This window comes from Microtus pennsylvanicus, chromosome 11 (assembly GCF_037038515.1).
Source record: "Microtus pennsylvanicus isolate mMicPen1 chromosome 11, mMicPen1.hap1, whole genome shotgun sequence".
Classification (NCBI taxonomy): domain Eukaryota; kingdom Metazoa; phylum Chordata; class Mammalia; order Rodentia; family Cricetidae; genus Microtus; species Microtus pennsylvanicus.
In genome coordinates, this window is record NC_134589.1 from 77,119,352 (window position 1) to 77,146,289 (window position 26,938).

The 26,938-nt window shown below is 42.6% G+C and overlaps 1 protein-coding gene across 2 annotated transcripts; it reads left to right on the top strand.

The window, feature by feature from the left end:
• The first annotated feature begins 1,709 nt into the window (after positions 1 to 1,709).
• Positions 1,710 to 26,938, top strand: Ttc1 (tetratricopeptide repeat domain 1). Of its 2 annotated transcripts, none has more exons than XM_075941290.1 (8): positions 1,710 to 1,813; positions 2,994 to 3,356; positions 10,740 to 10,800; positions 12,562 to 12,674; positions 16,217 to 16,253; positions 17,129 to 17,277; positions 19,288 to 19,342; positions 26,292 to 26,938. In XM_075941290.1, the coding sequence occupies exons 2-8, from the start codon at positions 3,027 to 3,029 to the stop codon at positions 26,423 to 26,425; spliced, it is 879 nt and encodes a 292-aa protein (XP_075797405.1). In that variant the 5' UTR covers positions 1,710 to 1,813; positions 2,994 to 3,026; the 3' UTR covers positions 26,426 to 26,938. The 2 variants fall into 2 exon arrangements, with proteins under 2 accessions (XP_075797405.1, XP_075797406.1); XM_075941291.1 differs by having other exon boundaries at positions 1,758 to 2,030.

Consider the following 26,938-nt stretch of genomic DNA (forward strand, 5'->3'; position numbering starts at 1 on the left):
CTAGAATGGTATACCTTCTGTTGATCTCAGTTAGTATCCGGGGGAGCAAGAAAAGAAAGACAGACAGTAAGAGGTGGGTACTGATGTGTGAATGCAGGATATATTAGTGTGGATCAGAGGACAGCTTGCAGGAGTTGGTTTTCTCCTACCGTGTGGGTCCTGGAGATCTAACTCTGATCATCAAACTGTTGTCAAGTGCCTTGTCCCACTGAGTCATGTCACCAGCCCCTCACAAGCTTATTTTGTGGGAAAACTACAGGTTAGAGCCAGAGATATGGTTCATGATTTATTGGGTATAATTAAACCTTAAGCATATTTATTTCTATTTTAATTCTTAAAGTATCTATATTTTTAAAAAAATAAATTAAAGGAACAGTGTTTCTAACTTTTCTTTCTTTTTGGTTTTTTTGTTTTTTTGTTTGTTTGGTTTTTGAGACTGGGTTTCTCTGTTGCTTTGGAGCCTGTCCTGGAACTAGCACTTGTAGACCAGGCTGAGAACAGTGTTTCTATCTATGATATTTTGTATAGCTCTGTGGAAGTTCTTTTTCAATTTTTTATTATTAATTAATTTTTAAATATTTATTTATTTATTATATATACAATGTTCTGTCTGTGTGTATGCCTGCAGGCCAGAAGAGGGCACCAGACCCCATTACAGATGGTTGTGAACCACCATGTGGTTGCTGGGAATTGAACTCAGGACCTTTGGAAGAGCAGGCAATGCTCTTAACCGCTGAGCCATCTCTCCAAACCCTATGCATGGTGGTCATGAAGACCAGACGAGGTATCAGATCTGGAACTGGAGTTACAGACAGTTGTGAGCTGCCATGTGGGTGCTGGGAACTGAACCCCGGGGCCTCTGGAAGTGCAGCCGCTGCTCTCAGCCACTGAGCCATATTTCTAGCCCCTTGGGGAAAGTCTTGGCTCAGCCTAGGAAAGACTTCAACCAGATCTGATGAAGGGCTCCTTTCTCTCCCCCACATCTCTTTAATTTTCTCCATATTTGCGATCCAGTCTCAAGAAAAGGGACATTGTTTCCATTTTTGCAGATCCCTGGCTTAATACAGGATAGTTGAGGGTATGGAAGCCTTAACTCACAGGTAAGGGGCTCACGCAGCAGCTGAACTCACCTGTTTTTGCATTCCTTCTGTTCCACTATATCATAAGACAGGCTCTGAGAAACCCCGTATAATATGAGGAAATGAGTTGAACACCTACGTAATATTTAGTGTCATAGAACAGTTACTCTCCTAGCAGACATCTTGAAAGGTACTTAGGAAAATACTGAAGGAAAATGTTTATTTGGTGATAAAGTTTGTTTTCGGGTTCTTTTACACATTCTTATCACGAGGACAGCCAGAGTGACTTTTTAAAACAATGAACATTCGCTTTAAAAAAAAAAAAAAAGTTGTGATGTGCCTTTAATCCCAGCACTTGGGAGGCAGAGCCAGGCGGATCTCTGTGAGTTCGAGGCCAACCTGCTCTAAACGAGCTAGTTCCAGGACAGGCTCCAAAGCTACGGAAAAACCTTGTCTTGGGGAGAAAAAAAAATGTGCTGACTAAGTTTTGGCGTAACTCAAGACAGCAGCAGTGGCTCAAAGTACTGAGCCGCACAGTGACGTCACACAGCCACTTCCGCTCACTCTCTTTGAGTTGGCCACTACATTTCCCAGAATGCTTTGCCAACAACGACGCCATTGGTCAGTGAGGCCGGAAGTGCACCTGATTGAGAGGAAGTAGAAGGTCTCTGGGCCAGAGAGCTGAAGAGAAGTCCGTGAGCTTGGGAAGAACTTCGTGGGTCTCGCGGCGTGGGGTGAGGAGTGTGGCCTGGGGGAACAGGCGCGGTATCGCACGGGAAGGCGCTTTCCCAGCCTTGACTCAGTTCCGGGAGGGGAGCGACATCCGCGTAGAGGCGAAGCCTGCGCGTTCCTGACCCTCCGTTTTAACTTTTCTTGGAACGGGCTAGGACGAATTCGGACTTTAACGCGACACTGGGCCATTGGCGTGGTTTTGCTGCGACCAGAGTGAGAGTGGGTGTTCTGACTCAGCTTTTAGGACAGGGGTAGTTATAGGCTGCACGATAAAGATCACCTGGTCACTTAAAAAAAATACCGGTGTCCTAGCCCTACTGCAGATCAATAATGTCAGGATCTGGACAGCAGAACCAACCCTTCCAAAGCCTGGTTCTGACCCCCTGATGTATCCTTTTAAAAATTCCTGCGCAAAGGCTCCCCCTCCAGAATCAGCTACCTAAGCTATACCGCTTGCATTTCGGTTAAGTTGATGGGCAGGGTTTGGGCACAGATGCCATCTTGCACTCCACAAGAAACTTATTCTTCGCCTTCCGGTGGCGATGGTGGCCCAGACGGACGTCGTTGTTTCCAGTTGACGACTTGGTCATTTATTCTAACAAAGATTAGAACCGTTTGTTTTTCTTCTTGCCACGTTTTGGCTGCTGCCAAATGTGTGCTACCCAGAAAACAGCGGGGTGTGGAAGAGTTACATTAGAATCAGCATTTTAATTTAGGGTATGGATTGAGGGTGTGACTCAGTGGTTATAACGGTGGCACCACAAGGTCTGAGACTCTATCTCCAACATCGTTGGGAAGTGGGATATTGGTCTTACCATATTTGGCTAGGAAACGCTATCAGTTAAAATGATAATTGGTATCGAGTGTGAGTTTATTATCTATTTTTGGTGGGAGAACGGCTAATACAGGGTCTCCTGTCGCCTAGGCTAACCTCAAACTTGCTGTGTAGCCAAGGATGACCTTGAACTTCTGAACTTCCTGTCTTCCATCTCCCTAATGATGACTACAGGTGTGGGCCACCACACTTGGTAATAGCCTATTTTTAAAAATAATGACTCCCAGTCAGAGAATAGAAAGTTGTTTTTGGAGATTGGATGTGGAGGTTTGTTTAGGTATAAGACAGAATTTAAGAATATGTAAATACATATATTACATAACACATTTTTTTTTCCCTTTTTCCAGACATTTAGCCTCACCTCCCTCCCTGAACTCAGCATGGATGATAAGTCAGAAAACTGTAAGGTTCCAGAAGATCTGTTCAATGGTTTGAAAGTTACAGAGTCTCCGGAAGCAGAGTCAGCCAGCCCCCAGGTTTCTGATCCTAAGGGTCAGCCTTCCCAGAGCAAACTACCGAAGGATGATAGTGCCCATCCGCAGGAGGACCATGGAGAAGAGGAGTGTTTTCATGACTGTAGTGCCTCATTCGACGAGGAGCAGCCAGGGGCACACATGGTGGGGGACAAAGCCACTGATGATTCTAGTTCTGAACTCGATGAGGAATACCTAATTGAACTGGAAAAAAACATGCCAGAAGAAGAGAAACAGGTAAATTTGATGCTTAATCTGCCTCTTAAGCCGCTTTGGTTGTTGTTACTTTTGGGAAATATGGTCTCTCAGTGTCATCTTTGCTGGACTGAAACTCAGTATGTAAAATAAACTTGTAGCAGTCCTCTTGACTCTACGCCCTAAATGCTGAGGTTATACGCCTGAGCCGCCATGCCTACCTAGCTTAAAACTCTTAAGGTTTTAATTCATTATTTTGTTTGTTTTTGTTTTTTGTTTTGGTTTTGTTTTTGGATTTTTTAGTTTTTTGAGACGGTTTCTCTGTTTAACAGTCCTGACTGTCTTGGAATTTGATTAGTAGACCAAGCTGGCCTCGAACTCACCGAGATCTGCCTCCCAAGTGCCGGGATTAAAGGCGTGCACCAACACTACCGCCTGGCTATTTGTTTTCTCAAATAGGGTGTGACCACATAGCCCAGGCTGAACTTGACTCTCAGTCTTCCTGCCTCCGCTTCCCTAGTGATGTGACGATAGGCATGCACAGCCAGAGCCTGGTTCATACCATGTTAAATATAAATAAATACAGTATTGGCATGGTAGCACCTGATTGCAACCTCAGTATTCCATAGATTCGAGACTAACCTGGGGTGCACATTGAGACCCTTGACTGTAAAAAAATTAAGAAAAGCAAAAAAAGAAAAGAAAAAGTAGTCTAGGATGAAAGTCTAATAGACCACCCGATCCGTGATGAGTAACACTGTCCTGAGAGATTTCCCAGTGACAGACCTGAGATAAGGCAGTAGCACAGGAAAGCATTGAGCATGCAGCTTAACAAAGAAGTTGCTGGGTTTTTCCTGTGTATTTAGAACTCTGTCTTCTTTCTACCTTAGAGGTCTGTAACATGCTTATACCATGTTTCTACACATACGAATTTTGGGGGGTTTTGTTGTTGTTGTTTGTTTTTATGTTTTTCAAGACAGGGTTTCTCTTTGTAACATTTCTGGCTGTCTTGGAACTCACTTTATAGACCAGGCTGAGCTTAAACTCACTGAGATCCAGCTATCTGGGATTAAAGGCATGTGCTACCACTGCCAGGGTAGATTTTTGTTGTTGTTGTGTTTTGATTTGTTTTGTTTTGTGTGGCATTAGAGATCAAATTCAAGTCCTTATAAATACCAGGCAGGTGCTCAATTGCTAAACTACATCTTGATTGCCACCTTCTACTTTGTCCTTTTAAATGATTACTCCTAAAGTAAGTTGCTGAAATTTCTGTAATGAACTTTTTGTAAATTGATTTAGAATTATGTTATGAGTTGTACTTGTTAATCACTATTAACAAAATATGACTGGTGAATCCCAAATACCTTGTTGGCATTGTGGCTACAGAGCACAGTAAGTGTCAAGGAACACATTGTGAAGAAAGCCTACAGTGTCCAAGCCACTAAGCTCAAATGTTACTTGTTTTAAGTTCATGTGTGTGGGGCAAGTGGTAAGACCAAGACCACACATCTAATAAATGGCCAAGCAGATTCCTCCAGCTCAGATCTCCTTGACCCAGTTCCACAGTGTGGTGTAGCATTTAATAACAAAACATCATTCCCAGCTTCCTTGCCCATGGATATCTGGGCAAGGTTTTCTTTTGGAGACACAGCTGCCCTCCTGGTGCCCTCCTTCCTTACTTGACAAGCCAGATAGTCTGACAAGTTCCCATGGTATCTTTGCTTATCTGCAAAAAGCTTGAATGAAGATTGTAGTTTATACCATCAAAGAGCTACTTTGGTGAAGTGTTTGGGATAGAACACCAAAGGAATAGGTTGAGATAACTCATGTGGCAGATTCAGGGTCCATAAAGAATTACTAAAATGAGCCTGGTGTTGATGGCACATGCCTTTAATCCCAATTCTTGGAAGGCAGAGGCAGGCAGATCTCTGTGAGTTCGAGGCCACTCTGGTCTACAAAGCGAGTTACAGGACAGCCAGAGCTAAACAGTGAAACTCTGTCTCAGAAAACTGAAAGGGGAAAAAAAGAATCACTAAAGTGATTTCATATGAAATATCATTTGACAAAGCTGAGAAGAGGTCCGGCAACAACACACAAAACAAGGAAATTCTTAACTTTAATGAACTTTTAGAAGGGAGAGTAGCTTACTTGAAATGTGGCCCTACTTCAAGATGAGCATGCCCTGATCCTACCATGTGCTATGAATTTAGCAAAAGCACTAGACAGGAAGGACACAGGATCATGAATCAGGCCGTCATGGGCATGGGTGGCAGGAATCTAATCCTCTTGCCCTCTAGCCCACCTCAGAGCTTTTCAGTTCTCACAGTCACTAAGTGACTAATCCCCTGACTGCACATCATCTGTGGTCTTACATGAAACATCCTTAGTTTACCTCTTATTTCTCCCCCTTCTTTCTTTGAGGTGGTTTGCTTGTTTTGAGATAGGCTCTTAAGATGTAGCCTTGGCTGACTTCAAATTATGGCAATCCTGCCGATCCCAGCGCTTCAGCTCCCCAAAGTCCTGAGATTGCAGGCATAAGCTACTGTGCTCTAGTTAGTTTCCTCTTGAGACAAGGCCTTGAAATGTAGCCCAGGACTTGAACTCATTATGCCTTTGCCTTAGCCTCCTGCATGCAAGTATTGCTGGCATATACCTCACAGACACTTTTCACTATTAAATAAATTGCTTTTAACATGAAAGTTATCTTTAAGGGGTAGGGTGGAGAGGATTTTGAAATGGGGTCTCATATATGTAGCCCTGGCTGGCTTTAAACATCAAACACTGTATACCTTAAGATGACCTTGTACTTCTAATTTTCCAGCCTCTACCTTCCAGGAACTGAGATTATAGTCATTCACCACGTCCGTCTTAAGGTGTTGTATTTCCTGCTAATGTGTTTTATCAAAAGAGAATTAAAGAGCAAAAATAACCAAGTTCATGAACTATCTGAACAAAAATGACTCAGCAAATTAAATCAAGTACTATCTAGCATTATAGAAATAATTCTCCAGAAAGTCAGTTTAGGGTTCAATTTATGTCAGTAGTGCAGGCTTTTGTTTTTTTGTCTTGTTATTTATTTTTTTTTTTTAAGAAATATTAAGCTAACATCTGTATCAGTTAGTAGCCAAACCAGTCCTTTAGTCCTGGTACTCGGAAGATAGAGGCAGGTGGTCTACAAATCGAGTTCCAGGACAGCTAGGGCTATACAGAAAAACCTTGTTTCAAAATACAAAACAAACAAAGAAAAAACAAAAAAGTTAGTAGCAGGCACGGTGGTGTGTGCCTGTAAACCCCAGGACCTTACACATGCTAAGCCAGTGTTGTCCTATTGGGTTACACTTCAACTCTTTATTAGCTTCCATTTATTTTATGTTAGTAATATAATATGTAGATTCAAGGTCTTGCGCAGAAGTAGCCAATAAACTACACACAGGTTACCTGACTTGCCTGTTTAGGAGGCAGAGGCAGGTGGATCTATAAATTTAAGGCCAGCTTGAGCTACAGAAGAAGTTCTAGGACAGTGAGGGCTGTTACAGAGAGAGATCCTGTCTTAAAAAAGATAGTTCAGTTCTCCAAGGCGTGCCTGGAGACCCATCTGCCAGGTGATTCTAGATTCTGTCAAATTTACACTTAATATTGACCATCAGAGAATCTACTCTCTAAGACCTTAAGTTCGGTGTTATTGTCTACATACTAAGTATGTGCAGAAAAAAAAATCACTCTTTTTAGCCTACCAATGTTGTGTCTAGCTCTGTTTATCTGACCTGAGCATAACCTTGACTCTACCACTGCGCTCCCCCGTGTGTACAGATCCATCCATTCTTATGCCCTGGATAGTTTTATAGGGGCTGAGGTTTTCTTTTTGTTTGTTTGTTTGTTTGTTTTTGTTTTAAAAGAGGGTATCATTCTGTAGTCCAGGCTTAACCTGCGCTCACGCCAATCCTCATCCCTTAACCTCCTGAGCTATCATAATGACTGATTTTGTTTGTTTGTTTTTGGTGTGGAGGGTTTGAGACAGAGTCTCATGAACTAAGCCTGGCATTAGCCAACTCCTGATCCTCCAGCTTCCACCTTCCAGATGCTGATTACAGTCTTAAACAGTTTTAATTCTTTGGATTTCCTCTTTTGATTAGCCACTTATTAGTGTGCTAGATCTAATGTCTGAAGATACTCAAGAGAAACAGATTTGGGGTATGTGTGTATGAGCATATGGTTTATGTCTGTACGTGTGTGTCTGTTGAGGATTAAACCCAGGCCCCCAAGACAGTTTTTATTGACTCCTTTTTTTCTGGTTGTGGATCAAGCTTCTATCTTTTTGCGCGTGTGTGTGTATGCACACACACACACACACACACGGTTTGTTTGTTTGTTTTGGGGGGGAGGCAGAGTCTCTATGTAGCCCTTAGTGTCCTGGAACTTGATATGTACTCCAGGCTGGCCTCAAACTCAGAGAGATCTGCCTGCCTCTGCCTCCCCAGTGCTGGATTAAAGGAGTGCACCACTAGTCCATTGAGAACTTGACTTCATAATCCTCTTTTAACCACCTTCCAAGTAGCAGAAATCATAGATTTGTATAGCCAGGCCCAGCAAAAACAAGAGATTTCTGAATCTTGATTTTTCTTATATGTAAAAGGAACTCCATGCTTACCTCTCATTGTCTTGGGAGCACAAAGGAGCTGACGTGTGTGGCAGAAGACAGAAAGCAAAGAAATGCTGTATTAGATGTGCTGAGTTTTCAGTGCTGTGCTAAAGACTGGTTTGGAGGCAGGTGTGCTATTTAGCACATGGCGGAGCTGGAGCATGAGGATTGCTGTGAGTGAGAGGGCAATTCCATTCTGAGCGGGGGCAGAACTGTTGAAAATTTCGTCACTCATCGGTGGCACAAGTTTTGGGATTTTCCTTGCCGGTTTTTCTGATGGTCTATACAGAGCAATGTTACTATTTCCCCTAAGTTCTCTGTGCTCATACTGAGTAAAAAGCTTGGTAATATTTTTTGATTCCAATTTCTGTGGAAATAGAATTCAAGATCAGATGTTACCCTGTGAGGCTTCTCTGGAAAGGTCATTGTGGAGGTGTGTGACAGGGCTCTGTGTACACGGGAAACTTGTGTTCATAAAACAGGACCTGGGAAGATTTGTACCGTAGTACTGCAGAATACCAGCACAGCTGCCAGCATGTGCGTGAGAGACTTTTATCGGTGAAGGCTGTCCTTGGATTCCAGGAACATCATAGGATAGGGTTCATGGGCTGTCCTTTGAAGGAAGTGTTTAGGCCACAGAATGAACCCATCTTTGTTTTGGAGTCAAGTCCATCTTTGGCACAGTTGGGAGATAGTTAGCTTTCTCCTCAAAGTGCTATTTTTAGTTCTTTGCATGGAGACAGTCAACATGGTATTGATAACTGCATTATCCTCCCTCAGTTTACACCATCAGTGGAGCAGGGGATAGTGACTCTCTACTGCACTGTAGGTCATTGGGTGACAGTTTATCAGCCAGAATAGAGTAATTGACCTCATAATTATATTCCAGAACTCTTGTAGTTTAACTTTTATCCTTCTGATTATAAAGAATTCATTAAAATTTCTCAGGCTGACCCCGATAATCTGTCCCTTTGTAGATGTGTCAAGGCTTTCATCTTTGCCCATTGAAAATTGAATGTTAAGTTTACCAAGGAATGAGTGGTCTCCTATGTCTTCCTCCCTCTCCGTTCAAGAGTCTAGATTACTTTGCTGCTTAATCCGAATCTGTAGAATCACCCTTATGAGTTGCCTCTGGAGAAGAGACATGAAAGGAGGCTGAGATTAGAGGTAAAATGAGAAAATTGAAAGACCCTAAAAGCTGGACAGAAGCTGACAGATTTCTGCATTAAAATAACTGTTATCTGCATTTCTTGTGGGGTTTTCTTGGCTCTTCGGCATGCAAATCTGCATTCCCATTTGCAGGCCTCTTATGTTGGCATCAGGTTGAGTAGCTACAACCTGTGTCTATTACTCCCCTTCCTAACAGGCAAGTCAGGTAGCCTGTGTGTGGCTTATTGGATACTTCTGACCAAGACCTTGACTCTAGACAAGGAGGTAACTAGAGCTGCTCTTACAGTCTGTTTGGCTAGACTAATCATTTTCTGCTTTGGTCATCAGGAGCGTTGCTTTGTGCCCTACGTGTCTCTTCAACCTGTACTTGAAGCTTCCCATTGATATCTGAGTTCTGGTATCTTTCCCTAAATCTACTCTAGCAAATAAATCTAGCAAATATATTTTGCTTAGGATTGTGTTTTTCTGGTGTTCTAAACCTGTAACCCATGCACTGGAGAACACACTCTCTAATCTTAAGAGTATTGAGAAAATAGGATCTTAGTGTTACAGTTCTTTTTCTTTTATCATCACTGCCACCTGCGTAGCTGTACACTCTTAGAACACATGGCTTCTTATGGGAAAGGGGTACATTTGCCTTTTACTTTTGGTGCTGGCCGTTGGATCCAGAGCCTTAAGTATGCTAGTCAGATGCTATACTACTGGCATGCTGTCTTCTGAAGTGAATTTCTGTTGTTCACATACAGATATCTGATAAAGAGTGGTATTAGTTTATGTTAGATTTTAGTACCCTTACCAAGATTTGGGTGTTCTGTTTGACCCAGCATCTAACACTACATGGCCTCACTAATACATTAACAGGTCTTCTTCAGGGAATTAAATTTTTTATTTTAGTTTCTAATCTTTTTTTCAAGACAAGGTTTCTCTCTTGAGCCCTGGCTGTCCTGGAACTTGCTCTGTATACCAGGCTGGCCTCGAACTCAGGGATCTGCCTGTCTCTGCCTCTGGGATGCTGGTGTGAAAGGTGTGTGCCACTACCGCCAGGTATGGCTCCTGATCTTGAGAGTACCAGTTATTTAGGTTTTAAGCTTCACTTGTTCATGAAATAGCTTGCTTACATTATTTTCTTCCCTTTGAAGTTTTTATTTAATCAGGTTTCAGGATTAAACAAAGAGATGGGGGAGAGGCTTCTATGGGATGTTTTGCTTGCTTGCTTTTGGAGGGGGGCTTTGGACAGAACACTGTCCATTGGTGGGAAGCAGACCTCCAGATGGTTCTTCCAGTTGGCTTTGGAGGAAGCACAGTGTCAGCTTGTCCCTTGAAGGAAGCAGACTCAGCATGCCCCATCTTTCTCTGCAGGCTAGCATTTGTTCTGCCTTGTGTTTGATAAATTGAAGCCACCTGTATAAGTTGCTAAAATTATTAGAAGCTGATAGGAGACACTCAAACTTAAGTTTTAATTTTTGACACGAGGTCTCAATTATAACCCAAGCCGGCCTCAATTTCTCAGCATCCTCCTGCCTCAGCCCCCTGAACGCTGGAATTACTACAGCACGAGCCACCACACTTCATTTATAATTTTGTGAGAAATTATGTAATTCTTTGATCTCTTTCAGAAAAGAAGAGAAGAGAGTGCTAAACTAAAGGAGGAGGGGAACGAACAGTTTAAGAGAGGAGGTGAGGTCCGCAGTGCCCCGATGTCTGCTCGCCCAACCCAACACTTCCTCTCACAATCCAGCACACCGGGAACAGTAGCAAGGGGCAGTTACCATGAAGCTCTTGCACCAGCGGAGGTTTTCTTTCCTATAACTTAGCTTTGAATCCAGAAACTGGGGAGAGCGCTCTTCAGCTAGCTTTGGAAAACCCTAACCTCAAGATTGCTGTGAAAGTAGCGTCCCAGCCCCCATTTGCTGCTTTCCAGCAGGAGAGGAAACTAAGTTGATGTTGATATTGTAGTTGTTAGTGCTTTCTCTCTGGTCTTTTTGTTTGTTTCTGAACAAACAAAAAGACCTTCTCTCTCTCTCTAGACCAGGATAGGCTGTGACGCTCCTCCTTAGCCTCCCAAGAACTGAGCTTTCATGTTTGCCAACACACCTGCCTCTTTCTCTGGCTTTCATGTGCCTTTTTCTTGGGTTGTTGGTCAGATTTTAATTATTGTAACAAAAATATCTGAGGCAGGCTAACTTCATAAGGAAACAGGATGATTTAGCTTATAGTTTTGAAGGCTAAAAGTCAAAAAACACAGTGGCTGCCTTGTTGAGGGTCCCATGCCAGATGGCGGGAATGTGTGCAGGAGGAAGCACTAACATCTCAAACCACACAGGAAATGAGAGAGAGGGGAATCAGGCTCAGACTTGTGACGATTTGCTGCCATCCAGACTCACGCCAGTGCGCTACACCTCCTCTCCCTCCTGGGCAATACCACCACTCTACGACCTGCCAGTAGACCTTAGTTTTGATTTTTGTAGATCTTCTCCACAAGTACATGAAACATTGGAGGAGCAAGCTGCATTCATACCCAATCAGTGCTCTTGATTTCTTCCCATTTTCAGGAATACTTTAGTTCATTCCAGAACATACTCAGTGTTATGCAGTCTGTCACATTTTCAAAGTGCACATAGCTAAGAAATAGAGGGCGCTCAAGTTTTCCTCTCATGGTTTTTAGGTTAAACCCCCCCCCCCCAAAGGTCTTGCTACATAACCTTGGCAGACCAAGCTGGCCTTGAACTGTGAGCGATCCACCTGTCTCCTGACATTAAATGTACATGCCACCACACCCAACTGGTTTACTATCTATCTATCTATCTATCTATCTATCTATTTGGTGGGGTCTCACACTCTAGCCCTGGTTGTCCTGGAACTCACTGTATAGGCCAGACTGACCTTGAACTCACAGATCCACTTGCCTCTACCTTCCTTGTGCTAGGATTAAAGGCATGGGCCACCCACCATGCCTGGCCCTGGTTTACTTTTTTTAATACTAAACCAGTAGTTTGTTTCTTCCCTCCCACCCCCAGTGCTAGGGACTGGGCCAAAGCTGTACACACACTGGTCAAACATTCCATCACTGAGCTACACCCCAAACCTTAGCATTGTCTTCTGCACCTTGAATCATGGACCTTAAATTTTAGTCTTTCACCTATCCAGTTCCTTAAACCCCTTTGGAAATTCTTTTCTAAATTGCTGAAGCAGATGGAAGCTGAGCAACTAGGCATGCTGCTGCTCTGAGCATTGAGGGCTCCTGACTGACAGCTTGTGCAGCACTTTCCCAAACACATGCCCGGTGCCACTGGAAAGAGCGAGCACTATTTACAGAGAGGAGAAAGTGGGGAATGGTGTTTAAAACTAATACCCTTTGGTTCTGTGAGTAGCAAACTACATTAAGATCTGACAAAATTAAATCGTGATGACTGTTTCGTCTTACGGTATTATCCTCAGATTACATAGAAGCTGAGAGTTCTTACAGTCAAGCCCTTCAGATGTGCCCATCCTGTTTCCAGACAGATCGGTCGGTTCTATTTTCAAATAGAGCTGCTGCAAGGATGAAACAGGTATGAGCTGTTGACCTTTTCCTAAGTGCATGATGCCCAGTGCTTATAGGCTCGTGTGTGATCTTCCGGTGTCCAAAACAAGTGCAGGAACTTGAAGTTGCTATTCTTTTTCTACCATGCATTTCTTTGGTGAAAAGTATATAGAAAAATACTTAGAAAAATTTGGCCAAGGCTTTCATTAACATTAAAGTGGCAGGATGAATGCTTTCCTGAAGGCAGGCTGACAAGTTCCCACTCACTAGGGTGGCTTAGTGAAGCAGGGAGCCAAGTGGTGCACATCCCAGAATAACTGCAGCTGCTGCTTTTGAGCTTCTGAAATGATAAAGACTTAGAAGCACAGAGAAACACTAGTTCCAGGCTAAAAGACACTTGTTACTAAGGCTTTGGTTTTCTATTAAAAAATAGGAACACTGGGAGAAGTGGCTGACACTTGAGATGAAAGGTGTCTTTAAGTGCAAAATAGGACGACGAGGACTATTAGACAGAAAAACCGTGTATCAAAGAAAAGAGAAAAAACAGGGCTGGAGAGATGGCTCAGAGGTTAAGAGCACTGCTCTCCAAAGGTCCTGAGTTCAATTCCCAGCAACCACATGGTGGTTCACAACCATCTGTAATGAGATCTGGTGCCCTTTTACGGCCTGTAGGTATACATGCAGGCAGAAAACTGTATATATAATAAAAAATAAAATCTTTAAAAAAAAAAAAGCCGGGCGGTGGTGGCACACGCCTTTAATCCCAGCACTTGGGAGGCAGAGGCAGGCGGGTCTCTGTGAGTTCGAGACCAGCCTGGTCTACAAGAGCTAGTTCCAGGACAGGCTCCAAAACCACAGAGAAACCCTGTCTCGAAAAAAAAAGAAAGAAAGAAAGAGCAAAAAGAAAAAACAAGAGATAGAGTCTTCCTATATCAAAGTCTTCTTTATAAAGAGGTTCCAGGTTATAAATCCATAAAAGACTAATAGAATTAGAGAGCTAGAGAAATAGCTCGGTTAAGTGATTGCCTTGTACACACGAGGGTTCACGTTCTGTCTTCAGAACCTAAGAGAAAGTTGTGTGCTGTGGATGTGCTTGTGATACTGGGGCTGGGGCATCAGATCCTTAGGACTCTCTAGCCGGCCAGCTTAGCTTACTTGGTGAATTCCAGGCCTGAGCAAATACTGAATAAGAATGTGGGGTTGACCTTCATGTTCAGGGATTCTGTGGGGAAAATAGTCCCCTGCCCCCACTTATCTTCCAAGTATCTTCCAAAATAATAGAAATCTTCTCTATGCGGAATTTTAAATTGTTTCATGTGGCGGACTTCTAGACCGGCGAGGAAGAATGACCACCACATCAGGATTCTACTCAGATCACGCTTTACTGGAGTGCCCTTGATTGATGGGGAGCAGGAAAGGGGCGGGAAACGAGGGGCAGGAAGGGAAGGGCAGGAAGCTAAGGGGAGAGACAGCATGAAGCGAAGGGGAAAAGCCAGAGAGAGAGAGAGAGAGAGAGAGACAGACAGACAGACAGACAGACAGACAGACAGAGTAAAGCAAAGGGGCGGAGGGCACTTAGGCAGCCGCTTAAATAGGGAATTGGCACACGGGTCGCCCTGTGATTGGCTGCCACCAACAGCTGACACCAGACCGCATCGGGATAGGCTCAAGGATCCTCATCCACCGTGCAGCTCTCAAAGGCATAGCCAAATATGGAGTTGTTTATTACCAACAAGACAGGATGTTGGCGCCATCTTGTAATGGCGATCCTGTCCGGCTCACTACAGTTTCATTGTATTGATTACTTTGATAAAACCTGATTATAGAATGTTTTTACTTCTCATTTTGCATTAATAACTAAAATTAGGTTATTAAAATGATACATACTGCCAATAATGCTGACCCAACATAGCAAATTTTAACTAGACATTCAATCTCCAAATCTATCACAAATCCTAAGCCCCTTTCCTCTATGGATTTATATTTTGTCTAGTGTGAGTTAGCATACAATAAATAAGACATTTCAAAAGTAATTGTCTATACCACGAATATACTTCAAGTTTTCCCTCCACTCATGTGCGGTTCACTTCTCCTGTTCATCAGTTGTGCTTTCTACATGGTCCACCTATGTCAAGGTTTTTAGTGTCCTCATTTCGAAGTTGTAGGAAACAAGCATCTTTCTTTGGGCTCCTGCATTTCTTTTCTTATAGGCTGTTATTATTACATGTTTGAAAGATCAGGGATCATTAATATGCACAGTTTCAGGGACAAAGATTACAGCAAAGCATAACATTAGTATACAGGAGCAGAAATGCAAACATGGAGCCCAGAGAAGTGCCGCAGCCCAAGACCTCAGCATGTCAGAGCAACTAACATGATACCTTACAGCAAGCTGGATGACGGTAGTTATTCAGGAACTCCAGTTTGCAAAAAGAGATATGCTGGGCTAGCTATTTTCCATTTAAAGTAATAGTTCTGACCTTCCCATCTAAAAGCCTTCTCTTTATTCACATGAGCAGTGTTTTAAGCTTGTCAGTGTTTAAGTTGCAGCCTGAGTTCCACAGTTTTCATAGACAGTTCATTGATATCCCTCGCCAAAATATTTGACCATTTTTAAAATACAGAAGCATTATATATGAGGGGGAAAACAAAAACCAACCAGACAGAGTCTTCCTTTGTAGCCCAGAGTGGCTTCAAACTCAGGATTCTCCTGCCTCAGACTAGGATAAAAGATGTTCTGAAACACAGCTGTTTTTATGTGGAGCTGGGGCTAGAACCCAGGGCATTTGTCCATACTTGTGCATTTACTGATTTCAGTATAAATTAAAGATTTTCACAGTGTTGTACAACCATCACCACTGTCTAGTTCCAGAACCTCCATGACTCTGAAAGATTATTTCATACTTCACCACCAGTCACTCAGCCATCCCAAAATACAGTTTAGATGCTGCTCTAGAATGTTCTGTAAAATAGTATTTGCTAAAGTGGTCATTACAGTTGTAGAACAGTTATATAAACCAACCTCTTTCTGTGATATTGTACTACTAGTTTGGACAAAAGACATTTGAAGTTGAAGGCTTGTTATCCAGCATTCAGTTCAGCCTGCTAGTAAATGACATGAGAAACTGAGCCCCACAGAAGGAGAGTGGCATGACCGTGTCAGCTGGACCAGAGTCCAGTGTCCTTGCTGCAGCTGTGTTTCTAGAGGCAGAAGCTAAACCAGGTGCTTCTTTGTCTTGTTTATCTTTCTGTCTTCAGTGGGTAGGTTTGTAACAGATGCTGTGCCCTGTAGGAGGGCCTGATGGTTCCAGTTTAGATGTGGTAGAGTAGCCGCTAGCTACTGAAGAGGACTGGTTTGTTGTTCTGTGTGTCAGCCATTTGTTTTATGTGTGTGTGGAGTGCTTGCATGTATGTATGTATGTCATATGCATGCCTGATGCTCTCAGAGATTAGAAGAGGGTGTCTGATGTCCTGGAACTCTTAATTCCAGCAGAGCTGCCATGTAGAGCGCTTTAGCCCTTGAGATGAAACTAGAGGAATATCATATGTTAATGTCATCTTTCCTTTCAGGACAAGAAGGAAATGGCCATCAGTGACTGCAGCAAAGGTAAAACTTGTGCTGACTGAAAGACATTGCCTCAGCTAGACGTACAGGTTTGGATGTGTACTCGTGCGAGTATCCCCTCATACTGAGGCTTTTAAAGAAGCGGCTTTATGGGATGGCATTTTCAGAGGCACTGTGTAGGCGTCATCTCAGTAAGCATCCTTCCAGTGGACTCCAGCCTATTTCCTATAGCAGTAAATATCAAAATCAAGTGTGGAACAGAGTTTACCTCCTGTAGCTTTCAAATTACCTACCTTTGTGACTCATCACACTCACAGCTGTTTAGATACCTACATGTATGCCTCACAGGCTGGTATCCACTTAAAGGGAGAACATGCAAATTACCTACCTTTGTGACTTGTGGAGGATCTTAGTTGCGGAACTCACGCTCACAGTTCTTTAGATATCTACATGTATACAGCACAGGCTAGCATCCACTTAAAGGGAGAATGTGTAGGCTTCTTTTTTCTTTCTGTGTTTGAATCGCTTCACTTAATATTATACTTTCTAATTTCATTCATTTTCCTGAAATTTTCTCCACAGCTGAATAATAGTCTGCTTTGTATATGTACAACATTTTTCTTGCCCACTTGTCTGTTGATGGCATCTAGCTTGGTTCCATTTCTGTGCTATCATAAACTGAGAAGCAGTAAACACTGATGTGCTTATCTCTATGGCAGGATATGGAGCTCTCTAGGTATATGCTTAGGAGTGGAATAGCTGGGTTATATGGTAGCTCTAGTATGAATTTTTTGAGGAATTTCCAAACAGGTCCATAGTGGCTATATTAATTTGCACCACCAGCAGCAATGAGTGAGGGTTCTTCCAAAGGTACTCAGGACCCTTTCTTGTGATAACAGTTCTTTTTTTCTTTTTAGCAATTCAGTTAAACCCCAGCTACATCCGTGCAATATTGAGGAGAGCGGAGTTGTATGAGAAAACAGACAAACTAGATGAAGCACTGGAAGATTATAAATTGATATTAGAAAAAGATCCATCGGTACATCAAGCAAGAGAAGCTTGTATGGTAAAACAAATTTAAAGTGTTTTCTTGGGTTGGGTATGGTGGTGCACGCCTTTAATCCCAGCTCTCGCGAGGCAGAGGCAGGCAGGTCTCTGTGAGTTTGAGGCCAGCCTGGTCTATATAGCAAGCTCCAGGTCAGCCAGAGCTGTGTAATAGAGACCCTGTCTCCCCACCCCCAAAATATTTTGTTTCTTTTTGCTTTGTACTCAGCGACTTTTTAGTCTTTTGGATTACAACTAAATTCTGTTTTTATGATTACCCAAATATATGGGAGATAGATCTTTATGAAGCTACCTACTCACTGTGACCATGTACCATTTGATCTGCACTCTGAAAGAAACAGGAGCCAGCATGACAGCATACTCCTGTAATCCCAGCACTGGAGCAAAAGAACATAAATTTGGTACTAGCTGAGCTATATATATATATATAGAAAGACCCTAGCTCAAAAAATTAAATAAATAAGTGACCTGTATAAGCTTGTCTTTGTTGCATCAGGGGTATTTTGTTCTCCATAGTGAGTTCTAACTTTGTTATCTTACTTTGTGTGGATGAGTGTTTTGCCTGCATGCGTGAGTGTATATGTACCACATGGTGCTCAGTGCCTGTAGAGATTAAAAGAAAGCATCTGATTCCCCAGAAATGGAGGTAATAGGTGATTATGAACTACCCTTTGTGTTATTTTTTTGTTTGAGACAGTGGCTCAAGTTGACCTCAAATTTATCATCCTGCTATCCCTTACTTTGTTTTGGTTTTGTTTTTTAAGATTTTTTATGTATACAGCATTCTGACTGCCTGTATGCCTGCTGGCCAGAAGAGGGCACCAGATCTCATTCTAGATGGTTGTGAGCCACCATGTGGTTGCTGGGAAATCAGCTCAGGACCTCTGGAAGAACAGCCAGTGCTCTTAAATTCTGAGCAATCACTCCGTCTCATCCTGTTTTGGGATTTTTGAAACAAAGTCTTAATATGTAGCTCTGGTTAGCTGCTAACTCTTCATATAAACCAGACTGGCCTCCAACTCAGTGATCTTCTGCTTATCACAAGTTATTGGGATTACAGGTGTGTGCACCAACTAGCCTATTCACCAATCTTTTATTGTGGTCTTCCTTTGGGTTAGACGTTGTTAAGAACTGAGAAGGTGATGAGAACGCTTAGCAGTTAAAGGTGCTTGCTGCCAAGCCTGATGTCCTGAGATGAACTCTAGGGAGTGATCCCTAGAACCCCCACATGATAGGAAAAACCTGACTCCAGAAAATTGTTTTCTGATACACACACACACACACACACACACACACACACACACGTGCGAGCATGAGCTAAAGAGATGTCCAGGTGGTTATGAGTACCTCCTGCTCTTGCAGAGGACCCAATTCAGTTCTTAGAACCCACAGCGGGTGGCTCACAACCGACTTATACCTCCAGCTAGAGTATCCCGCATTCTCTTCTGGCCTCCTGGCATAGACACACACACACACACACACACACACATACACAAATTAAAATAAATATTATTTTTAAGAGAACTGAATATAGGAGGTTAGTGGGAGTGAGGCTTGTGATAAAGAACTCATTTGTTCCATTATTAAATTACAGCTCTTATTTACCAACATATGAGGAAATAGGAAAAGGGTAATTGGAAGTGAATGTGGTTAAAGTACATGATATACTTTAAAATGCAATGCATTAGCTTGTATAATTAACTAACCCTAATGAAACATCCCTAGTGTTCTGGTGCACATATGCCATTGATCCCAGCAGTTGGGAGTCTGAGGCAGGAAGAATGCCATAAATTCAAGTCCAGCCTGGAACAACACCTTGTCTCACCAAAAAAAAAAAAAAAATCTTAAAGAATGAGCTGCAAATACAGTGTGAACTAGACAAGATGCTGTTTCCTCAGTTTTAGTCATTTGCAACATCGGGCCTTTTTTTGTTTTTTCTTTAACGTGCTTTTTACTTACATCGTATTTTAAAACGCTTCTGAGATTTAAATAAATCTCCCTTTTTCCTCAGAGATTACCTAAGCAAATTGAAGAACGTAATGAAAGATTAAAAGAAGAGATGTTAGGTAAGTTTGCTTCCTTTCCATTCCCTTGATCATAACAGCCAGGAGAACTAGATTAGGCCCATCGGTGTTTTTATTGGCTTAGAGAGCACAGCAGCTCAGAATCTCTTTGAGGTGTGTGCTCATATGTACACGTGTGTCATTGAGACTGAGGTGTGTGTGTGTGGGTGTGTGCGCGTGCGCTTTAAGGTGTGTACTCATGTGCATGTGTGTCATTGAGACTGGGGTGTGTGTGTGTGGATGTTTCTTTGCAGCAATACTGGGAATGAGGACCTGCTCAACTGTTTGTAATTTCAAGGGATGCAGTATGGCTTAGAGAGGGGATCAGCTTTTTTAGGAATGGAAATTCTACATGATAATTTCATAAAACAGTTGGGTTTCTCCCTTGCATAATCTCCTCTTAAGGTTTTAAGTTTATTAATGTGTAGTCATTACAGCCAGTAATGTCAGAATGACGGGAGTTTTTGTTTGAAAATGGCACTAAATATTCCTTTAGGGCTTGAGAAGACATGAGAAATATGGGAAACAGATGGGGGTTGGGCTGAAGAGATTACTCAGCAACCCTGAGTTCAAAGCCCTACTGTTAGCCAGACAAGGTGGTACTCATCTATAATCCGAATGCTGGGGAGACAGAGACAGAAGGGTCCCTTGACCTCGATGGCCATCTGCTCTTACTGGATTGGAGAGTTCCAGGTTCATTGAGAGACCGTGTATGAAAAAATAGACAGGAATAGAAGATACTCATTGTTGACCTCTGGTCTCTATTCACACACAAAATGGGGCAAGGGTCAAGTGGTGGTTGGAGCAATCACTTATCCCATTATTTTATTATTTCTCATATTTGCCAGAATATTTCCAAGATGGAATCAGAGTCTCTTGCATTCTATTTTCCTAAAAACCTGAAGGTTCCAGACAAACCTTGCATTGTCTGTTTAACCTTTCTCATACATTCCTGTTCAAAAGCTGCCTCATCTTCCTATGAATACTTTCTGAATCTTTGCTGTGCATTGCAAAGGCATAGGCCTAAAGGAAAATTAAATGTAAAGCACATTAGCTTAGGCATATATGGCTTAGCATCAGTATCTAGAAAATTCAAACAGACTTTCCAATAGGTCAATAGTAGGTGAATTAATGGACTTTTTGCACTCTTTTTTGAGACAGGGTTTCTCTATGTAACAGCCCTGGCTGTACTGGAATTCACTTTGTAGACCAGGCTGGCTTCGAACTCCCAGAGATCTGCCTGCCTCTGCCTCCCATGAAATTTTTACATGATCTTATGTATACAGGGGTGTGTATGTGTGTGTGTGTGTGTGTGTTTGAGATATAAAAATAACTCTTTGAGGGGCAAGAGAAATGGCTCAGCAGTTAAGAGCATTTATTGCTCTTCCAAAGAGCCAGGTTTGGCTTCCAGAAACTGCATGGCAGCTCACAACCTTCTGGAATTCAACTTCAGAGGATCCGGTGCTGTTTCTGACCACCTCAGACTTCTCCATTCACATGGTGCATATATACACACTCAGACACACATACACATAAGATAAAATTAGTATTCTAGAAATGATTATTTTTTAATTTACCATGTCTTAAATATAGGAGCAAATTTGCATGGTAATGAAAATGTATTTTTACATAATTAAATTTAGGGTGAATATCTGATGCTATAGGACATAGAGCATTGTTTTCAGAGTTGCGTGATATTTTGGTTTTATAATTATCAATTCTGAGAATGCCACTTGACATAAATACATACTACAAAGTGGCAGAAGTATATTTAGGGCCATTTGAGAAATTCTGCCCTAATATTAAACCAAAATCTCATGAATTTTTTAAATGAAAATCAAGTCAACAATACAGTTTTTATTTTTTTATTGATTTTTATCAAGCTCTACATTTTTCTCTGCTTCCCTCTCTGCCTCTCCCCTCCCCTTCAGCCCTCTCCCATGGTACCCATGCTCTCAATTTACTCAGGAAATCTTATCTTTTTCTACTTCCCATGTAGATTAGATCCATATATGTCGATCTCTTAAGGTCTTCATTGTTGTCTAAGTTATCTGGGATTGTGATTTGTAGGCTGGTTTTCTTTGCTTTATGTTTAAAAACCACTTATGAGTGAGTACATATGAAATTGTCTTTCTAGGTCTGGGTTACCTCACTCAAAATGATATTTTCTAGCTCCATTCATTTGCCTGCAGATTTCAAGATGTCATTTTTTTCTGCTGTGTAGTACTCCATTGTGTAAATGGACCACATTTTTCTTATCCATTCTTCAGTCGAGGGACATTTAGGTTGTTTCCAGGTTCTGGCTATGACAAACAAAGCTGCTATGAAACAGTTGAGCACATGTCCTTGTGGCACGATTGAGCATCTTTGGATATATACCCAAAAGTGGTATTGCTGGGTCTTGAGGAAGGTTGTTTCCTAATTTTCTGAGAAATCACCATACTGATATCCAAAGGGGCTGTACTAGCTTGCACTCCCACTAGCAATGCAGGAGTGTTCCCTTTACCCCCCAATCTCTCCAGCATAAGTTGTCATCAATGTTTTTGATCTTGGCCATTCTTACAGATATAAGGTGGAATCTCAGAGTTGTTTTGATTTGCATTTGTCAATGACTAAGGATTTTGAGTATTTCCTTAAGTGTCTTTCAGCCATTTTAGATGCCTCTGTTGAAGAGTTCTCTGTTTAGATCTGTGCTCCATTTTTTTTTTTTTGGATTAGCAATACAGTTTTTAAAATCAAGTATTCTAATACAACAAAATCCAAAGATTTTTTTACACTAATTTGATACTTACAATGCTGGGGAATGATGATAGGAAAATATTATCGTTTCCAATAATTAACCATTGTTGCAGAAAGCAGCTGGGCATGGTGGCGCACACCTTTAATCCCAGGACTAGGAAGGCAGAGGCAGCCTGGTCTACAGAGTGAGTTCCAGGATAGTCAAAAATCCACATGGAGAAACTCTGTCTATAAAAACAAACAAAAAGCAGAAGGCTTTCATATGTCCAGTAAGATACATGCAGTAGTCTTGAATCTGAGGCTGGTTTCAGGCACCCATGCGCATACACTCAGATACACGTGCACACATAATCAAAAATAAAATAAATGTTTTTGTTTAAAAAGTAAATAAAAGTGAAACTGGTCAGACATTTTCGTGGTTCCTGAAGTTCAGCTGTAGAAGGACAAGGATAAATTCCTAGCATTACTTACTACCCAGCTTTAGGTAGCTGCTTGGTGAGCAAAGCTGTCATCCTTCACAGGAGTGCTTGCTTAGGGATAGCTTTGACGCGCATGATTGGGTGATGTGAGCTGTTCTTGACAGTTTACTGAGAGAGTAAGAGGTTTGTACTCAGTGGCTATGCTGCTAATGTAAGTCTCAGAAGTATCTGATTATATATACCTAGGCATTTCTCATCATTTGCAAAATGCTTTATCCTATGCTGTTCTGACCAGGAACCCTTCCAGACAAAAGTAGAACTGTGAAAATTCTGCTCTAGTGGTTCTTTCTGAATCTCCTGTCATCTCAGTTATTTGAACTGAGGTAAGAGTCATCTACCTGTGCAAATAGGCTCCTGACTGATTTTCCAGCTGCTGTGTTCCTCTTGTTACTAGAGATGGAAGGTTACAGTTAGTTTTTCATCAGTGTCTTAAGATTCCAGTAACTAACTGCAAAAGGAAGTTGCCAAGTTGCCTTTGGGGACTGTTTTTCAAAATTTAGTTGAGTGGCCAAAATGCTCAGTTTGATGTCCACTCCAGACATACTGAAGTGAAATTGGAGTGGAACCCAGCGATCAATCCATGTTTTGGCAACTCATGTTTAATGATCCCTACTTGAGGAGGGAGATGTGGTAGAGGCAACTCACGTGAGGGCTTCTGAGCCAGAGTAGGATGTGGCCATACCACAGAAGCACAAGGAGGAAATTCGGCTCAGCTAAGAAGCATTTCCTGAACATCAGGTCAGTCACTGGGTTTCATCTTTCCCTCTTTGTGCTGTAGCTACAGCACAGAATATCCCTGCTTGTCCTTGCAGTAAGCTGTCTCTCACACAGTTAGGATCTTCAGAGGGATGCTTACATAATCAATCACTTGGAATATTGTGATAAAATGTTGCTTTGAGTCAGAGAAACTAAGATTAATCAGAGCTGGATCTTTAGTCCTAAACAGCCTTGTCAGTATAGCAGGTTTGAACTTTTCACTGCCACAACATCCTAGTACAATAGGTTCTACCTTACAAGGGATATGTTGGCATGTTCAGGTTGAAAGTGCCAAGTTTGCTACAGGAGGGAATAAAGAAATCTGATTGTTGTCAAGGTAAGAGAGACATAGGATTAGCAGGGCAGGGACAAGTATGGCAGATAGGCTGTCTTGGGGATGAGGAGGCTGCTTTAGCCTCTGAACATTGACTGGTCTAAATAGCAGCAGGAAAGTGCGTGTGATTGTGTGTATTAAGCAGTCTTCATGGAAGTTGACTGCTTCTCTGCATCATCATCACAAACAGCAAAAGGTGACTTTTTCAGACACTCATAATTTGAGTCCACCATATATGTTATTGTGTTCCTTTGAGTTCACCCTGGCTAGGTTCTGGCTTCAGACTCTTCACCAAATATCATAGAGATGCTTGTTCCATAAATAGATGGCCTCTTGCATAATGCCACAGAATTAACTTCCACAACACCCTTAAGCTTTCCCTTGGGTCTGTTCTTCACTTTGCCACCAGAAGTGTCAACTTTGAAACTGTTTTCAAACTGTCAATGGACTTCTGCAGTATAACAGCCACAGGCCACTAGGCCTGGCTCAGGACCTGAATACAGAATGCAGCCTCCTGTCTTCTTCCCCATCCATTGGATGTATGGCTCACTGTCTCTGTGTCTTTTATTTATCAAATTATTTTGGGTGGGGGGAAGGAGGGATTTGAGACAGGGTTTCTCTGTGTAGCTTTGGCACCTGTCCTGCAACTCACTATATAGACCAGGCTGGCCTTGAACTCACCTGCCTGTGCCTCCCGAGTTCTGGGATTGAAGACATCTGCCACCTCTGCCCAGCTCAAATTCTTAATCTTTGTCACTGTGTAGACCACATTGTGCACATTTTTACTTTGTCTGTACTACAAAAGAATCTGCACACATGCACATTGCACATGTTAAGTGAATTAATCCATCAGAAGGTCTTTCATAGGTCTCTGCAGCTATGGAGACTTAATCCTGTTCTGTTCCGTGTCTTTACCTGCCAGATCAGGAGGGGTCTTCCGCTACAACTTCAGCAAAGCCCCTGGAAGCCTGAGTAGCCTCCACTTGACCTATCCCTACATGCCTGGGCTGGCCTTGGTTTGAGCATGCTGATAGATTGTAGTTTCCTCTGCATTTGGAGAAGCATGGAATTTAGAGGTCCTCTATAGGCAGGTCCTTCAGCCAGCTGGAGAAAATGAGAACCTAGAGAAGTTCGAGTACTTCACTCTTAGCTCGCAATAGTCTTTAATACTCAAAGACCATTCAGACAAGCCTAAGAACACTGCACTGTGGAGCATGACGGCTCACTTTATAGCCCAGGCTAGTTCGAACTCATGATAGTTCTGCCTCAGCCTTCTTAGTGCTGGAATTACAGGCATGTACCACCACACCTGTCCCAAAGATACCTTGTATTTTGGTGACTTTTTCTCCTTGCCTGTTTTAACAACCTCAGAATGGGCTGGCTCCTGGAGTTCTGGGGAGCTGATCATGATTCAGGCTTCTCTGAGGACACCTGCCTAATTTTGGTATGCTGTGATGCCCCACCAAAACATCTGTCCCTATGGTTGTGCTCCTCGTCTTTTGGCTGCTTGGGGGTGTAGGTCCCCAAGGTTTGTGTCAGTGATGCTCAAAGACAGCAGCAGTGAGCATGTGTGTTCCAGATTTCAGTTCCGGACACCTGCAAGAGAGTGATCACCCCCGGTTCTGGTAGCTGTCTCCAAGAATGGATTCACTCTTCACAGACACGTTCTGTGGACTAGCTCTCCAGATGAAGTCCAGAAGTTCCCATGGTGAAGACCATGAGACCACAAGTTCTTCAGTTGGTCATCACTCTGGCTGGGGACTCAGGGTGGCAAATGTTGCTGCAAGGAGCACAGAAAGGAGCATGTAGCTCTGAGGATTAAGCTGTCTCTTCCAGTCTACCCTCATCCTTATCTCCATTGGAAAAACCTAGAAAAAAGTCAACAGTTTAGGAAACATTGAAACTTTGTATTCTCCTGTCCCATTCAGGAGTTTCCAAACACTCAAGAGTTTTAAAATTTTTCCACTGCTGCATGAATCCCCAATACCCCCTGTTCCATCTCAACACACAAGCTCATGGGCCTCTTCTGTCCTAGAGCAGTAGAAGAATCCTTGTTTATGGTATGTCTTCATTACCTAAGAGATAAGTGAGTAAAGCCGAAAGCTGGGGCAGTAGACACTGAGCTGTGGAGGTTGATGACGCTATACAAATGAAAAAATATTAAAAAAAAAAAAATACCAGGAGTCTTATGGAGGCTGAGTAGGAGGCTGAGTGTGCTTGGAAATGAAGAAGGCTGAGTAGACATGTGTCATGTTGGATTGGATTCTGCAGGCAGCTATTACCATGTTCCTGGGAGCAGGTAGGACAGTTTGGGGGCTGCTGTCCTCACGGTCCAGAAGACAGGGCTTGGCCAGCACCTTCGCCCAGCACTCAGGATGGAAGTCCTTGTTCTTTGGTAATTATATAGCCAGCTTGACAGGAGGCAGCTTTGATCTTCCTTGGAGGACCTGAAGGACCTCAAGCTCCAGCGTCACTCAGGCAGGGGAGCGACAGACAGCATCACTGAGAAGAGGCCAAGAAACCCTCCCAAAGTGTCAAGTTATTGAAAGCAAGCATATCTATAACTTGTGACAAAAGGCAAAGTCAACTGATACCTTCCTGCTTGTTTGTTCCAGCATTTATCTGAGCTGTTTTTGTATTGCAGGTAAACTAAAAGATCTTGGCAACTTGGTTCTGCGACCTTTTGGGCTCTCTACAGAAAATTTCCAGATCAAGCAGGATTCTTCTACTGGCTCCTACTCCATCAATTTTGTTCAAAATCCAAATAATAATAGATAACAGACATAGCATTAGTCGTAAAGGCTGACTGGGAGGCCATGAACTGTTCACAAGGGGCAAGACCCTGCCAGTGTTTAATGTTTAAAAGCATCTTACCCAAAAAAGGCTGTGTAGTAGAGCCCGAGCCACCTTCTTGCTCTTATTTTATGATCAGGGTGGAATGTGCCTCCTGGTGTAATGAGCCTCGTTATTTCCATTTTAAGGTGGTGTCTGTGCAGCTGCTGTCCCTGGTTTTGGCTGGTTTGGGGTTTTATTTGTTTTGTTTTGTTTTTTCTGGTGTTTTTGGCCTGGGAGAAGCCTGCTTGTCAAGGCTGACCTCTTAGAGCCACACAAATGTGCTAGCCAGCAAAAGCCTCTCCCTAACCATGCAAGCCTGTCAGTTGGGTGATGACCATACTTGCTGGACAGAGTCCCCTCCTGCTGCCCCTCCCTGCTCATACTCTTTCAGAGACTGCACTATAGGGGCTTCAGCATTCCTGAGTTCCTCTGTGTTAATAAAAGCTTTCTGTGACA